Below are 17,101 nucleotides of genomic sequence, written 5' to 3'. Positions count from 1 at the left end.
ACTTTTTCCTAAAATCTATTTAAGCAAATTCTTTTCTTTAGTTCAGAGGAAGTCCCTCTACTATGGTTCTTAACTGTTTCCCAGATTAGAATCTGTCTGCTCTGATTAAAGACCCTTTATTATAAGTGCTTTGGTAGTTCTGTATTTTTTTTTTCAGGTCAAGAGAGCAAAAGGAGACTTGGAAAGGTTATTTACAATCAAATTGTCCTAGGCATTTTGTTGTAGGAGCTAGATTTGGGACCTCTGAGGTCAAGAAGAAAAGGAAGAGTTGGGGACTGGGGAAGCAGCAGCTGTGGTCATTCAGAAAAGGAACAACTCTGTTGGGATGGTTAAGGGACATAAAGGAATTGTGTCTGCTGGGATTTTTATCCTCTGCTCCAGTCTCACCTTCACCTTTGTCAATACCAGTTTTATCATCAGACTTCACCTTGGACAGTTGCGGAATGAGGGAGGAAACAGGACAGGGTGCAAGGATTCTTTTGGACAGGAGGAGGCTGAAAGGAAGATTGTTGGCAAAAGGGTGAAGGGGAAAGGTCCTATGGACATTTTGGCTTCTTTGATTTTTTTCTTGCTGGCCATTTGGATGTAAGATATGAACTTCAAAACTATTCCACCTGTACTCCAGCCATTGTCTTCATCTCCCCACCATCTGAACCATGGATGCTCTTATGACCAATGTGGGTTGTGATGGGTGAGCTTTTGCCTGATCTTGTCTAGAATTGGGTCTCTCTTTCTGGCCATTTAAAGTTAAGCTAACCCACAAGTACGTTTTCTTCTCCCTCCTATTTCCTCTTGTTTGAGATAAAAATGGTAAGTGCCCCCACTCACCCAAATAAACCTAACCAAACCTGGAATTAGAAGGTAGGAGTAAAAAGAGGCTGTTGTTTATTCTCATCATAAAAGAGAGCACTTCAGTGATGGGCTAAGAAATGCCCACTGACTAGGCAGCAAACAGGCAATATATAGAAGTTCCTAATACAAGGCTCCCCCCTCCCTGTCAGGTCCCCAGCACTGGGTCTTGACCTACAATCTAAGACACCTGTTCAGGTGAGGCAAGGGAAGCAACTGAGCTGTTCATTGCTCTTTCCTTCCTCAGTCTCCGTCCCAAGCTTGTCCCAGAGACCTCCATCAACAAAAGGTAACAACTAGTTTTTGTGAGCTGACTGTTCATTCTGAGAATAGTACATTCAATTCTGTCTCACACATTCTAAGTCATCTTTCCTCATTAGAATGCAAGTTCCTTTAAGGGTAGAGACAGCCTTATTTGCTAGTATTTGTATCCCTAGTACTTAGTAGGGTGCCAAGCACATAGTGAATGCTTATTAAATGCTTTCATCATGCAATCATTCATTCATGTAAGAGACTGCTAGTATTCTCTAACATCAGAATTAACATTCAGTTAGTAATAAACATTTTATTAAGAACTCTATGTCAGGCCCTATGCTAAGGGCAGGGAATACAAAAAAATTCAAGCCCATGGTCTGGGCTCCTCAAGAGGCTCAATTCTAATAGGGGAGACATGTCAACAACTAGGTGCATACCTGAATTTAAATCCAGCCTCAATATGTATAACCCAGATTGAATTGGTTGCCAGCTCTGGGAGGGGAGAGGAAAGGGAGGGAGACAATTTGGATCATATAACTATGAAACATGTAATTGGTAAAAAATAATAATAAATAAATCCAGCCTCAGACACCTCCTAGCTGTGTGACACTAGTCACTTAACCTGTCTGCCTCAGTTTCCTCAATTGTAAAATGGGGATATAATATACTTCCCAGAGTTTTTGTGAGGATCAAACGAAATAAGTTCAAAGCACTTAGCACAGTACCTAGAACATCGCACTTACTAGAAGCTTCTCTTCTGCATACAAGAGATAAATACTATAAATGGAAGTTAATCTCAAAGTATAGGCTTAGCAGTGGAAAAACTGGGAAAGGCCTTTTGCCTTTGTAGGAAAAAAAAAAGCAGGATTTGAACTTAAAATTTTTTTAAATTTTAAATTAATTTTAAATTAAATTTATTTATTTATTTATTATTAATTATTATAATGATATTGTTTTATTATTTATTTTTATTTATTTTATTATTAATATAATTACTTATTATTAATTATTAATTTAAATTAATTTTAAATTAAAAAAATTTTTTTTAAATCCTTACCTTCTGTCTTAAAATCGATACTATTAGTTGTTAACTATCTATTTTCCTGAAGGTCTGACACCCCCCCACACCTGACCTGGGTTGAACTGGGTGAGACAAAGACACTGGAAACTGAGGAAGAGGCAAAGGGTATTTTAATGTGTTCTTCTCAGGAACCTCTCTCCTAAGGAGAAGAGCCCTTGAGATTTTGAAATTAGCCAGTTTTTATTATTTAAAAGATGAGGAAGAAAAACAAGGGAAAAAAAGAGATTATTGCTTGAGGCACAGATGTAATAGCAAATTCTTGATAACTCCTAGCAGTGACTTTTGGGATCTTAAGGAGGTGATAGGATGATAACAGTTCTCTTATCTGGAAATTTCTACAGCCCTTCCTGGTGAGAGAATGACCTTTATCGGGAAAGATTGGTAGGATTGCTGTCCAGGACCTGTTTGTGCAGTTAAGGCAGGGTTCAGTAGGTAGGCTCCCATTTCTCAAACTTAGCTTATAGTTGCAAAGGATTACTGTTATGGATCAGAAACCCCTGGAAAATGAAGGCTTGAGTAAACCCAAATAATTATTATAGTCAGTATTCCTTTCACTTTCTCAGTTCCATGGCATAAGAATAGTAAGAGCTAGGCAACTAGGGTTAAGTGACTTGCCCAGGGCCACATAGCTAGGAAGTGTCTGAAGCCAGACTTGAACCAAAGAACATTCCATCTCAGGGCCTGGCTCTCTATCCATTGAGCCAGCTGGCCACCCCTGAGCTAAGTTTTGAAAAATGAAGAGAAGCAAGAAGGGAGAACATTTCTGGCATGTGGGTTGGCATGGATTTGGGAGATTATCCTTGAGGAGCAAAATGGAAGCTGGTGTTGTTCCATGGACCATTATGAAGAGGGGAGTAAAGTGTAAGAATACCAGGAAGGTGGGGCCTGCACTTTAGAAAAGGTTACTTTGGCAGCTGAATGGAGAATACTTTAGAATGTGGAAGATGTGTCAGGGAGCCTAATTAGAAGACTACTGCAATAATTCAGGCAAGAGCTAATGAGGGCATGAACTAGGGTGACTGATAGGAGTGAAGGAGAAAGTGTGTGTGTGTATATATGTATATATATATATATATAAATGTATGTATGAGTATGTATGTAGATATAGCACACACACAAACATACACATAAAAGTTATTGTGAAAGCAGAAAATAAGATTTGATATTTGGGGTAAGAAGTCAGAGATGGCACCCAAATAGGGAGAGCTTTTAAGAGTAACAGGAAAGTTGGGGAGAAGGGAGAGTTTGGGGGTAAGATAATGAATTCTATTTTGGCCATGGAGAACTAGTTTAAGATGTCCAAAATCCAGTTGATAACAAAAAACTGGAATTGGGAGAGACTAGGGATCTGGGTGTCATCTGCGTAGAAAGGAGAGTTAAATACCAAAATGACTAGATGTGACTGGATGGAGGGAAGAGAGGAGAGTACCCAGGAAAGTGCCTGTGGGTTGAACATGGATTAGTAGATAAAAACCCAGCAAAGGACACCAAAAAGGAATGCTCAGACAGACAAGAAGAGAATTGGGAGAAAGCAGTGCCATGAAAACCTTTAAGGAAAAGAGGATGACTAAGTATCAAGGACTGCAGAGAGGTCAAAAGGGATGGTGGTGAGAAAGTCTTCAATGTTTTAATTACCTAACCCAAAAGCATACAATTCAATGTGATATTTTTTGTTCCAAAAAGATGTGCATTCACACAAATCCTTATAAATTTCCTTGGAAGAGAAATATGTCCACATTTTATGCTTTGTTTTTCTAATTAGCATTGTCTTGTCAGAGATAGGTACCAAAAGTGATATGATATAAATGAGAGATGATATGAAGAAATTCACATTTTGAACCCTAACCTGAACACTTTAATAGGGGATTATTTAAGTAAGAAATGATAATTCAAGATCAGATCTGCCAATCTCCTCCCTTCCTCCCTCCCCTTCCAGTTGATTCTTCTGTTGGTCTCTCTAAAATCAACTCAGAGTGAGTATTAGGGTTTCTCTTCTCTAAGATTAAATAAGGGGTTTATTTGGGATTAAGAGAAAGATAAGAAGATGGAGGGAAAGAGGGTTTGGGGTTTCCCTAATACTAGAATAATTCCTAGGTTGGAGGATGGCGTAATATAGTTCAGATTTGGGAAAATTGGTTAACAGGTCTTGAAATTCAGTCACTGTAGTACAGCAGAGAGAAATCAGAGAGCAGGACTTTTGTCCTTCCTTTCTGTCTCAAGGCAAAGAGACCCAGTTTTTCAGTTTGCCTCTTCTTTTTTTCAATGGTCCTTCCTGGTCCCCATTTTAAATAGAATGTCCATCTTGACTGACAGTTCTGGAGTCTTTGCTTTTCCAGCCTTTGCTGCAGACTTCTTTTTCCCCATCTCTCCTTCACACACAACACCCATACTTGATCATTTGAATATCATTTGATGAAATATCTGATGAGTCTGAAAAACAATAAAGTCTCCCAGACAGAATACATGGGCCACTCACACACGGTTAAGTGGGTCTTTGGACAGTATCTCCTACTTCTGTATACTACTCTGGGGGTTCTACTTTGGCCACCATTCCCTAATCTGCCCAGAAGAAAGGAGTGACTTCCTCCATCTTCTAATCATAAAAGCTGGTTCAAGGAGCTTCACAATTTACAAGGCAATTTAAATGCCATATAACTGGATCCTCATGGCTATACTGTGACAGAAGCATGTCTGGAATTATCTCCATTTTATAGATCATAGGCTTATTGATTTAACACAGTGCCAGGCACAAAGGGAGTGCTTACTTAAGTGCTTTTATCATGAAATCATTCATGTAAGAGACTGTAGATATTCCCTCACACTAGACTTTACATTCAGTTGATATCTAAGAAACCATATAATCCAACCCTCTTTTAGAGAAGAGGAAACTAAAGGGTTAGTGAATTCGAGATGAGGAAAATATGGTTTAGTGATTTGTTCAAGGTCCCACTGTCAGAGCTGGTTCTTCCAATCCCCAATCCTATGCCATAGTTTTCCTAGTGCATGGGATTCTTAACCTGAGGCCCAAAGGCTTCCTGAACACATTTCAAGATATCTGTGCAAATGGATAGAGGAAAAGCGTATCTTTATTTTTATTAACCTCTACTTCTAATTTAGCATTTCCTTTAATTATCAATGTAGGTAACCAACATTACTTCGATAAAGGGTTCATGGGCTTCATCAGAGATGACACCAAAAAAAGCGAAGAAGTCTTATGTTATCGGTTCTATAGCAACTTCTTACCCTTAAGGGATAGGTGGCAAAGTGTGTGGCTGAAGCTAGTTAAACACTGCTCCAGAGCGCCATCTCTTCCTAGACCATAAAAATATCTTTGAAGGGTGATTCCTTATTTCTGTTTGGCTCTGCTGCAATACAATGAGGGTTTGTGTTGCAATTCAAAGTGGTGATAAGACTTTAATTTTGTGTTTACCCCTAACTTGGAACAACTTCTAAATTTAGTCACTGAAATGCTATTTTTTTAAAAGTTAAGGATTTTCAACAAAAGCTGCTAAAATGAGAAGATGAATAACCAGGGTGAGTTCAGCCTAACATGCTGCTGCCAGAACAGGTGAGAACTCTTTTTATAATCAGACACAGGTGAGTGGCCCCTGCACAGCTATCATTTCAATTTCCACACGAGCTCCCTGTGAAAAAAATAAGGAGACAAATTCCATCAAAAATAAAAACAATCTCAAAGCTCCTAAAATGCATCATGTGCTGATCTCTCTTCCAAAGCTGCTCTTTTCAAAGTTTGGGCATTTTATATCTTAATTAAACCCTCCCAATGACCTCCCCTCTAATGCTCCATGCAGCCTGTACTAAGTGAAAGTTTGGTAGTGGGCTGTCATTAACTGTGGGGCAGGTGAGTGACGGAGTGGATAGAGTGCAGGGCTCATCTTCCTGGGTCAAATCTGGTCTCAGACACTTCTAGCTGTAAGACCCTGCATAAGTCACTTAATCCTGTTTGCCTCATTTTTCTTATCTTTAAAATGAACTAGAGAAGGAAATTGTAAACTACTCCAGTATTTGTGCCCCCCAAAAACCAAGAAGGGTTACAAAGAGTGGGACATGACTGAAAAAACAACTGAACAACAACAAAAGTCACAAACTGAAGTCAGTGGAAACAGTTCTTTTATAGAAAAGGGGAAAATGGCTTGTAAAACTCTACCAAAAACCAGATGTTAGAGGAACAGCCAAGGAAAAAAGAATAAAGATAGCATTAGAGTATAAAAGCTTGCCAGGGAACAACATGGAAAAAAAATGCCAAGTATGAGAATAAGACTTATCTGATATTTACATAGCATTTTTGAATTTCAAAGGGTTTCATCTTTATTATCTTATTTGATCTTTAAAACAATCCCTATGAGGCAAATATATTGCCATAATCATCCCCCAATTTACAGTTGAGGAAACTGAGAGTAGGAAACAATAAATGGCTTGCTACTGGCCATACAATCCCAACTATAAGAGCCAAGAGCTGAAGCCAGGTTTTGCTTGTCTCCAAGTTCTGGGCTCTTTGTATTACTCCTTTTAAAAACCCTTATCTTCCGTCTTAGAATCAATACTGAACATTGGCTCCAAGGCAGAAGAGTGGTAAGGGCTAGGCAATGGGGGTTAAGTGACTTGCCCAGGGTCACACAGATGGGAAGTGTCTGAGACCAGATTTGAACCCAGTTCTTCCTGTCTTCAGGTCTGGCTCTGTCCATTGAGTTACCCAGCTGCTCAGTTTGTGACTTTTTAAGTGAAAAGTGAGTAACAGAGTCAAAATGTTCTCATTTAAGCTGCTAGGAAGGATAAGAGGAAGAAGAACGTGGAGAAGACTAGAAGGGGGATGGTTTTCACTGAAAGCTGACAAAGGTTCTGGGTAGAGAAGAGTATTTGCCCAGCTGATGAAGATCAACCATCAAGGCAGCTGGGTGGATGGAGAGAGGTCCTGGCCTCAGACACTCCCTAGCTGTGTGACCTTGGGCAAGTCACTTAACCCCCACTGCCTAGTCTTTACTGCTCTTCTGCCTTGGAACCGATACTTAGTACAGCTTAAAAAAAATAAACAGCAATCAAGTAGCAAGTAGAGAAATGACTTGGTGGGTGGTGTAGACATTGCAGAATGGACAAAAACCTATGAAAGCTTGCAGTCTAGAGTTACAAGTTACCTTAAACACCTAATATTCCTTGCTCATGTGTTTCCAGGCTAGGTGCCCATAAATAATTACTGACAGCATTGCTGGGAGGCTGTGATCTAGGCTTCGATGTATATTGGGATGTATTTTATTACTTGTGCATTTGTTTTAATGTATGAATATCCATAAGGTTATTTCTTTTATATTATTAAGTATATAGTTACTTAAAAGTATTACGATGGCAGCTGGCTGGCTGGGGCCTCGGGGGCCGGAGTGCTCCGGAGGGGAAGAGTTCCCACCAAAGGTTTCCCCTTGGATCGTGACAGAACTTGAAGGGAACTGGGAGGTGGTAGTGTCTCTCTCTGGGACCTGGAGCTGCCCGTGCAAGAAGGAGTCAGAGGAGCAAGCCAGATTCAGAGAGAGTGTGGACGGGTAATCGCGGGCTTTGTCGCCCCGCTCTGTGTTACCTGCTGCAGTAGAAGGCACATCTCATTTTCTGGGGTTACACACAAAACTGGTGGCGCAGAGGACCGGCCTCGTGGAGCATGCCTGATTTGGCTTCATCTCCTCCTCCTTATTTCAATGAAGAAATGGGGCCCAGAGAGGTGAAATAATTTTAAAGCTTTATATGGAGAGGGGGGGCAGAACCAGAACTAGTCTGACTCCTAATCCAGCGAAGGGAAAGGTTGTTGTTCATTCATTTTAGTCGTGTGTGACTCTTCACGACTCCATTTAGGTTTTCTTGGCAAAGATACGGAGTAGTTTGCTGTTTCCTTCTGCTGCTCATTTTACAGATGAGGAAACTGAGGCAAACAGGATTAAATGACTTATCTAGGATATCACAGCTAGTAAGCATCTAAGGCCAGATTTAAACCCATGAAGATGAGCCTCCTTAATTCTAAGCCCGTGTTCTCTCCACGGCGCCATTAACTGCTCTACCTGTGGTCATGCTGGTTATCTTTCATTTGTGTGGGCTTTGCTGCCTCTGGGCCCTACTCTCGAGGCCTCATGTGTGACAATGAGGCCAAATGACATTTTGTAAGGCTGACTCTGACTACAGTTTAGACAACTGGATTTTAACTCAGAGGACCAAGCAAATCACATTCATGCGTCCTTCTCCCAATCCAGCACCCAAGCCCTTACTGGATTTTATTTATTTATTTATTTTAAACCCTTACCTTCCGTCTTGGAGTCAATACTGTGTATTGGCTCCAAGGCAGAAGAGTGGTAAGGGCTAGGCAATGGGGGTCAAGTGATCAAGCCCTTACTGAATTAAAAGCAATCCAGAAAACAGTTTTGGTGGAAGAAGCAAGAGCTGTTACTTACGAGAGGCAAAGCAGCAACTTGGTAAGCAGCTCTGGCTGGAAAACTACCTTGGAAAACTACAAGTAAAATAATTCCACATGAAAAGAACTCTGATAAGACATGATTAAATAGTTGACATCGAATAAGTAAAGCAGCAGAGATCTCAGACAGCAAGGAATGGGGACATAGCCCCATTTGGAGGTTAGAGCACTATTTCTAATAGAAATTTTCATGTTTTATCTGATATTTTTTGATGCATAGTGCTTTACAACTCTAATGAGAATTCGCCCGATTATCCTCTAAATTAGTGTTATTCTGATGGCAATTTCAAGTCTTTTGATCAACTTACATTCTCATGATTTTGCTTCTATTTAGAATTATTTTGTTAAGCCCATGGGCCTGGAGTCAGGGGTATAAAGAGAAACCTAGAAATGAAAAACAAGCAGGCAAATGATTTATACCACAGAATTAATAATTTTAAAATTAGCTATATTTTTTATTAGTGAGGCTCAGACAAATTTAAAAAGGAGGATCACCAAGATTTCCAGAAAAAGTTTGAGGATTAGGGGTTCTCCAATGCTGTGCTCCATTTCTTGGGAAAGTAGATGAGAAACAAGCAGGCAAATGATTTATACCACAGAATTAATAATTTTAAAATTAGCTATATTTTTTATTAGTGAGGCTCAGACAAATTTAAAAAGGAGGATCACCAAGATTTCCAGAAAAAGTTTGAGGATTAGGGGTTCTCCAATGCTGTGGTCCATTTCTTGGGAAAGTAGATGAGAATAAGTAGATGTAAATGAAAAGTAACAACTTACATTGCTTGTAGACGTCATTAAAAAGATTGAAGTCATTTATGTCGGCCAGTAGAACAGTAGTCTTTACCACTAAAGATACAGAGGCATACTTTAATTAGACTAGAACTCAAGGGAAGAGTTCTAATCTAGGGAGATTCATCATATGTTAAACAAATCTGAGGACTAACGTTATTTTCCCACTTAGAATCCTTTTCTATTTTCAGACTCATTTCAGTTTATAATAAAGCTCTTGAAATCAAATCACTCACCATTACTGAAGTCACAGCCTCCAGCTTTGAGAATTTCTCCCACATTTACAAGAGCCTGTTGATCCAAAGCACAAAGCTAGAGGCACTGGCCAATTTTGTTTCCATTTCAATAGAAATACTTCAAATTGTTAAGTTTTATAGACAGAAGAGATTGCAGAAACAGCTGTTCATCCAAGAAGAAAAGTCTAATCCCTTTTCCATGCTTCTTCAAATATTTGACGACAACCTCTATCCATGGAGCCATCTAGCTGCATCCTCAATGGAGGGGAAGTGTAATGTGGAAAAGGTGCTGCCCAGAATCTGAGTTCTAAGACTGCAGGCTGACTTGCTGTGTGAATTTGGGCAACTGAGAGTGCCAGATTTGGCTTCGGGAAGACCTGGGTTAAAAATCCTGCCTCAGATGCTCACTGGTTGGGTGACCCCAGGCAAGAAAATTAATCTCTCTGTGTCTCATTTTCCTAACTGTAAAATGAACAGGCTTGGTGCTCTCTAAATTTCCTTAGAGCTCTAAATCTATGATCCTGTTCCTTCTTTGGGTCTCCATTTACTCATCTGTAAAATGGGAATAATAATATCTAAAGGATTTAGCTCATAGGATTGTTGTGAGGATCCAGTGAGTATATGGGGTGCTTTGTAAAAGTCAATCATTATTCAAAATTCAATTCAAGACCTATCAATTCAAAATTCCACAAGACCTAATTAAGAGATGACTATGTATAAGAAATTTCCCAAAAGGGATCATGATGAGTAGGACAGGACTGAAATAGATGAACAACAAATGCATGAGTTAGAGACAAAAACAACAGCTGTCCTTGACTTCTAAGAACCTGACATTCCACTGAGGGATAGAACATTTGAACAGAAAAGTATATACAGGATGGGCAGACAGGTGGTGAAATAGAAAATAGCATCAGGCCTGGAGTCAGGAAGACTCATCTTTATGAGTTCAAATCTGATCAATCTCAGACACTTATTAGCTGTGTGACCCTGGGCAAGTCACTTAACCTCCATTTCCTCATCTGTCAAATCAAGTAGAGAAGGAAATGGCAAACTACTCTAGTATCTTTGCCAAGAAAACAACAAATGGGGTCCTGAATAGTTGGAGACTAAACAACAAAAGAAGGGTCAGTTGTGTCTTCTTTCACACTATGAAGAATATGGAAATATGTACTACATGACAGCACATGTATAACCTAAATCAGATAGCTTGACATCTTGGGTAGGGGAGAGGGAAAGAGGGAGGAGAGAATTTAGATTGCAAAATGTCAGAAAACAAATGTTAAAAATTGTTTCTCTATGTATTAAGGAAATAGATAATAAAATATTAATGGAAAAAATTAAAAAAATAAGAGCCAGTGGCAATTTGTGGGCCAGAATTATGAAAATTTCAGCCCTGGTTCCCCCTCTACAATGCCTCTAGCCCATCATCAGGTCCCTTCCTCAGGAGGGTATGGCAGCTATAAAGAGAGGAAAAAGGACACTTTTGTTCTCTAAAAGGACTTAACAATAACAGATTCACTCACTCAAGTCTAAACCCAAAATGAAACAAAACAAGCACATCCTATAGTAGGCACTGGCCAGTGTCAGAGGAGGCAGGTAGCTTGGAGATGCTGAATTCATCTTTGACTCTATTTCTTTCATTCATTCATTCATTCATTCATTCATTCATTCATTTATTTATTTATTACATGGCAGATTTCCACATGAGTTCTGAATCCATCTTTGCACTAATGTTCGATGTTATGGGGATTTGCACAGTATTTTGCCCAGGGTCCCAAAGCCTGCATGGGGTAGAGCCAGAGACCTCGAACCCAAGTTTTCCTGACTCAGAACAGCTAGTTTTCTATCTACTATTCCACACACTCATGCAAGTTCATCCTTTAAATTCTGTATGGTTCCTAGGCTCTATCAGTCCCTACTAAGATGTTTTGGGAACTCAAGATAAATCTAGAAGGGAAACTGTCATAATCTGTTATGCTCAATTCTACCAGCTGGTCGCAATGAACCAACTTGCAACTACTCAAGGTGGCACATTTCATGTTAAGTATGCAGAGAAGGGTTTCTAATTGGGCAGAGGGGGATGATATTTTACCTGCTTAAATTCTTCTGCCGGTCCTCCTGATACAAGCTTCCCACTTGCAGGATCCCTACCAACCTGTCCAGAGACATACAGGGTTCGGTCGATCAACAAACCTTGACTAAAATTTGGAGAAATGTGGGAGATTATGTGTCAGTGCTAAGAATCTTTATTCAAGGATGCACATTAGTTATATATATATTTAAATGATTAAAAACAATATAGAAAGCCGTGTAATCAAAATGCCAAGTCTGGCCCAGAGAAGAAAGAAAATGCAGCTCCCTCCATCTTTCTGTATAGAAAGGGGGTGGGAGGGACGGTTGTAAGAGCACAGGGGTCAAATTTGGTTCTTCTGCTGCCCCAGCAAAATTAAAATGTAATGGGGAAATGTTTAACAAAATAAATAAAAACATAATACAACCTAGATAATGGTGATTTGAGGTTTTCTAAGACAATCTGTGGCTCTCAGGGATATCTGCTTCTATTTGTTTGACACTACAGATGTAAAACATGGCCTATATTGTCAGACTCAGTTGATGTGTTGGTTATGCTAAACTTATTTCTAATTCTTTTTTTATTCTTTGTCACAAGGGTGGATCCAGATCTAGTTGAGACAGGAGAGATCTATTTGGAAATGAAGGCCATATTAATAACAAAAGAAAGAAATAATTTTTTAAAAGGTTTCAAATGAAGGCATGCTTGAATGAATGGTATGTCCATAGTAGGTGCTTTGTGAATATTTGTCGAAATATTTTAAAAGTTTTTAGCATTTCTCTTCATAAGCAAGTCCTGCTATTTATTTTTTTAAATCCTTACCTTCCATCTTGGAATCAATACTGTGTATTGTTTCCAAGGCAGAAGAGTGGTAAGGGCTAGGCAATGAAAGTTAGGTGACTTGCCCAGGGTCACACAGCTAGGGAGTATTTGAACCCAGGACCTCCTGTCTCTAAGCTTGACTTTTAATCCACTTAGCTCAATGTCCTAGCTGCCCCCAAAAGTCTTGCTAGTTAATAGTAGGGGTATAGAAAGCCTCAGTCCCCTAGCATTTCTAACACAGTGCCAACTGGTTAATTAGTAAAAAGCTGTCCCTATATTTCATTGTTATTTGGTCAAATCCAATTCTTCATGACCCCATTTGGGATTTCCTGGAAAAAGATACCATAATTGTTTGCCATGTCCTTCTCCAGCTCATTTTACTAATGAGGAATCTGAGGCAGAGTTAGTGACTTGTCTGGGGTCACACAACTAGTAAGTGTCTGAGGCCAGATTTGAACTCAGGCTTTTCCTGACTCCAGGCCCTGGACTCCATCTACTGTACTACCTAGTTACATTTAATTATTAGGTATGAAAGTTCTACTAAATTTAGAGTTTTTATGGTTTGAACCTCATCAGCATGATGCCAAGTTAAAAAAAAAAACCCAACAATGCTAAGATGCTGTAAATCACACTTGTATCAATTAGCAGCGTGGGGGCTGCTTCCCAGAGTATGCAGCCAGCCTCCAGCTAGCCAGATGATTCTAAGCGGATGAATGAGTGGTGGATGCCTCCTGCAACTTGTTTCCCAGTGCAGACAGTTTGGAAAGAGCCCGGGTGAAACTCTCCCTGGCAATGGGATGAGGTAAATGGCTTAGAAAGCCAACGGCTCAGTTCAACGTCCAGTCTGGCAATAATTTTTAGACCCAAGTGCTGAGTCCACAGAAAATGTGTTTGCAACAGGAAAATGCTAACATATTTGTCCCCAACCAGCCTTGACCCCTAACCTCTGCAATGGTGAGTGACACTCAGGTTAACCTATGAACGGAGATTTGTTTTCTAAAGTCCTGTGATTTCCTCCGTTTCCTTGCTATTTCTAATAACTAAAATAAGAGTGGTCATTCAAGGATTACTCAATTTACTCACCTTGACCACTTAAAGCAAAGGTGTCAAACGCTGCTCACCACCACCCTGAGTGTAGCTGAACCAAGCTGAAATGTTACATATTACCAACAACGACTTGGATGCAATGAGTGGACTGACAGGCGGGCAGCCAGAAGGCTCTACTGATACCCTTGCGATGTCAGAAGAAAATTGGGTAGACCTTACTTGAGAGAACTGATGCAGTGACATGAATGGCTTATCCTTGTGCTATGAGAAATAACTTCCAAATTGATGAGCCCACAGATTCCTCAGAATTTGCATTCTTGACTATGACTAGAGAGAAGGAAGAAAGTAGGCAAAGCGGAAGTCCCCTGAAGTAAGATCAGGGATTCTATCAGCATAAACAGAAAAAAAAGCAAAAACAAAACAAAGAAATAGAGACTAAATACTACGTAATTATAAACTTGGTTACCAAGACAATATGAGAAGGTACTTCCTTCCCTGCTTTTCCATAGGTGGGAGATGGGGCTACAAATGAAGAACACTGATTGGCCCAGCATAACTGATATGCAATTAGCCTTATTTATTTATTTTTCTTAGTTTTAATAACCTGCTTTTTTAAAAATGTGGGTAGTGGGGGGGGGAGGAAAATATATTGGGAAATGAAGGTGATATAAAAACAAAGATATTTATATATACATATATATTAAATAGGAGGCAAGACAGAGCAATAGCAAGGCATAAAAGTGGCATCTATAAAATATTTTTAGAAAACCTGTGGTAAATCCAAGCAATATAAACTCTATACTGATATAAATTCCAACAATATAAATAGAAAGAACAGTAATTCTAAAATAACTTCATAGAAATGATGATGATGATGTTGATGATGATTTATCACTCTACACATTTAAATTCAAAACGGTTACAGGACTTATCCCCCTTTATTCAGCTAGTAGATGTCAGTGTCAGGGTTCCTCTTCTGACTCCAAGACCCCAGACTCTGCCTCTAAGGTATATTCATACTATTCAGTCCCACTTTCTTTGCTCCCAACCTCAGCTCTATAGATAATCTTTTAAAGTGGTTTTTTTTTTAAACCCTTGCTTTCTGTCTTAGAATCAATCGGTTAGGCAGAAAAGTGATAAAGGCTAGGTATCAGGGAGTTAAGTGACTTTCCCAGGGCCACACAGCTAGGAAGTGTCTGAGATCACATCTAAATCCAGGACCTCATGTCTCTAAGCCTGGCTCTCTATCCAATGTGCTACCCCAGCCAGTGACAGTCTTAAGTTGAACACTGTGACTATTAATACAAGGAATTCCTATTTATTTTGGTTATTCACTCCAGATACTTCTTGGATTTGTATTTTCTTTAATCGTTAGAAACCTGGATCCACTTATATAAACTTCACTTCATTGCCAATTATTTTCCTAAGAAACGAAAACTATTCTAATACAGAAAAAAATCTTTGCAAAATGGGGAAGCCCTAATCAGTATTTATTAAGCACCTATTATGTACAAAGCATTTTGCTATAGGTGATAAAGACAAAAGGAAGAGTTTAAATTTCAGAAACTTCCTTTCTCTTCTCGGTTAAGGCAACCAGACTTTATTGGAAAGTAACTTGTTGGGGCAACTAGGTGGCACAGTGGATAGTGTGCTGCAATGAATTAGGAGGCCTGGACCTGTTTGCATAGCCTTTGCCCTTCTGTCTTGAGTCTCTATCATAGGGGCAGCTGGGTAACTCAGTGGGTTGAAAGCCAAGGCTAGAGACATGAGGTCCTGGATTCAAATATGACCTCAAACACTTCCTAGTTGTGTGACCCTGGGCAAGTCACTTAACCCCCATTTCCTAGCCCTTACTGCTCTTCTGCCCAATGGTTCCAAGGCAGAAGGTAAGTCCAAGTCAGAAGGTAAGGGTTTAAAAAAAAGAGAAAAGAATCTGTCTTACAGTTGTTACAAAAATAAGAAGAATTTTTAAAAAGAGGTGGTGGTGGAATTTGTTGCCATGTTCTGAAAACCTGTTTGTTTTTTAATGGCTCTCTGGGCAGTAGGGAGGGGAAAATATATTGGGAAATGAAGGTGATAAAAAAAAAAGGTGCTTTAAAACAAGCAAGAGAGAACAAGGCTTTACCCCAAAGGCAAGAATCAATTAAATAATGTAAATGTCTTTTTGTCCCCATTTAGACAGCAATTCCTAGCTTCCTTTGTAGAACCAATCATGCTACTTGGATTGGGGGCTGGAAGTTAATCTTCCACTTAAATCAAAGAGTAAACCGATTTAAGATTCTCAGGGACTTCTCACTTCATCCGCATAATCACAGGCTCACACGGAGACCTAACCAGTGACATGTCCTAAGCTAATGCATTAATTATTATCCGTAAACTAAAGTGCTATTATTAGCAAATGCATTATTACTTTTACCTGTAGGGGCCGATGGCTTGTGGTGCCTTTTCTGTGCTGAGTACTTTTTTCACTGAGGAAGCCATGGCAATTAAAAAAAAATTCCTTCGCTGAAACACTACGTAGCTCTTCTCCCCGTACAATGCAGACAACTGCAGTAACCTTCAGGTTTTTGCAGGTCCGGAAAGGTAGTAGACTTGGTTAAGGCACGTGCACGAGGAGAGAATCTCGCGCGGAATTCTGGGAATTGTAGTCTCGTTTGGCTCACACAGGCAAATAGGGCTGCTCATTTTATACTCACGCCCACTTCCTCACTCCAGAGGAGAGGGCAGTTGTTAAGCGAGGCGCTTTGGCAAGTGTGGGCTGTTGCTTATATTTTCCTGTATTCAGAAGGAAATTTTCCCTTTCCTGCCTAATATTCTGTATAGTATCATTTTGCCTAGTATCATTCTGTCTAGTATCATACTGTATAGATTGATTGTTCAGCAAGGGATATTTAATCAATCGGGATATGAAGTAATCGCACTTCTAAAGGGTTAGGTGGACAAAGTTGTTTGGAGAGACTGGGCATGCGCCAGCTGGCCTCGCTTTCCTCAGCTGCCCTCCTGCCCTAGCACAGGGCAGAGTTAATAATGCGCCGGCTCAGAGACTGACCTAAGGAACTGAAGCTCAGGTATTTCTTAGCGGTGGAGTCAGAGAAGGAGAGTTACGCCTATCTCACCCGCCCCCTCCCTATGGCCCAAAGTTGTGAATACCAGAGAGAACAATAACTTTAGATAGTGCTTTAAATATCCCAAAGCACCGTATATTGCTCTCTTAATTTGGTCTGAGCAGCATGGTTATCACTAGGTATTGTAGGAGCTCTTATTTTATCTATTGTGGCTGGGAGGTTCAGAGCATCCTGGATTCCATTGCAGCTCTTCCTAGAACAGCTGGATTTGGAGGCAGAGGATATGTGATCTCTCTGGGTCACACAGCAAAAAAGGGTCTGAGGACATACTTGAACCGAGGTCCTCGAGGTCCTCGGACAGGTCCAGGCCTGTCTATGGAGCTGTGTCTATGGAGCTGCCCCTTCCTAGTTCAGTTTTCA

General features: G+C 39.9%; 1 protein-coding gene across 1 annotated transcript; it reads right to left on the bottom strand.

Moving 5' to 3' along the window:
• Positions 1-2,277: 2,277 nt before the first annotated feature.
• Positions 2,278-16,215, bottom strand: LOC103102651 (2-iminobutanoate/2-iminopropanoate deaminase-like). The gene is made up of 6 exons (XM_007488149.3): positions 16,033-16,215; positions 11,769-11,874; positions 9,677-9,731; positions 9,429-9,497; positions 8,632-8,687; positions 2,278-5,829 (listed from the first exon to the last, which is right to left on the bottom strand). Exons 1-6 carry the CDS (start codon positions 16,095-16,097, stop codon positions 5,773-5,775), a joined length of 408 nt encoding a protein of 135 aa, XP_007488211.1. The 5' UTR covers positions 16,098-16,215; the 3' UTR covers positions 2,278-5,772.
• Positions 16,216-17,101: the final 886 nt, after the last annotated feature.

The sequence above is a fragment of the Monodelphis domestica genome, chromosome 3, assembly GCF_027887165.1.
Source record: "Monodelphis domestica isolate mMonDom1 chromosome 3, mMonDom1.pri, whole genome shotgun sequence".
Classification (NCBI taxonomy): Eukaryota; Metazoa; Chordata; class Mammalia; order Didelphimorphia; family Didelphidae; genus Monodelphis; species Monodelphis domestica.
The sequence above is the reverse complement of the archived record's forward strand: the minus strand, read 5'-3'. Positions and strand labels throughout refer to the sequence as shown.

Coding starts and splice junctions, on each gene's coding strand:
- LOC103102651 (XM_007488149.3), bottom strand. CDS start 16,097: ATGGCTTCCTCAGTGAAAAAAGTACTCAGCACAGAAAAGGCACCACAA. Junction 9,732..11,768: donor CGGCAGAAGAATTTAAGCAG/GTAAAATATCAT, acceptor TTGGATCAACAG/GCTCTTGTAAATGTGGGAGA. Junction 8,688..9,428: donor TAATGACGTCTACAAGCAAT/GTAAGTTGTTAC, acceptor TTTTACTTGTAG/TTTTCCAAGGTAGTTTTCCA.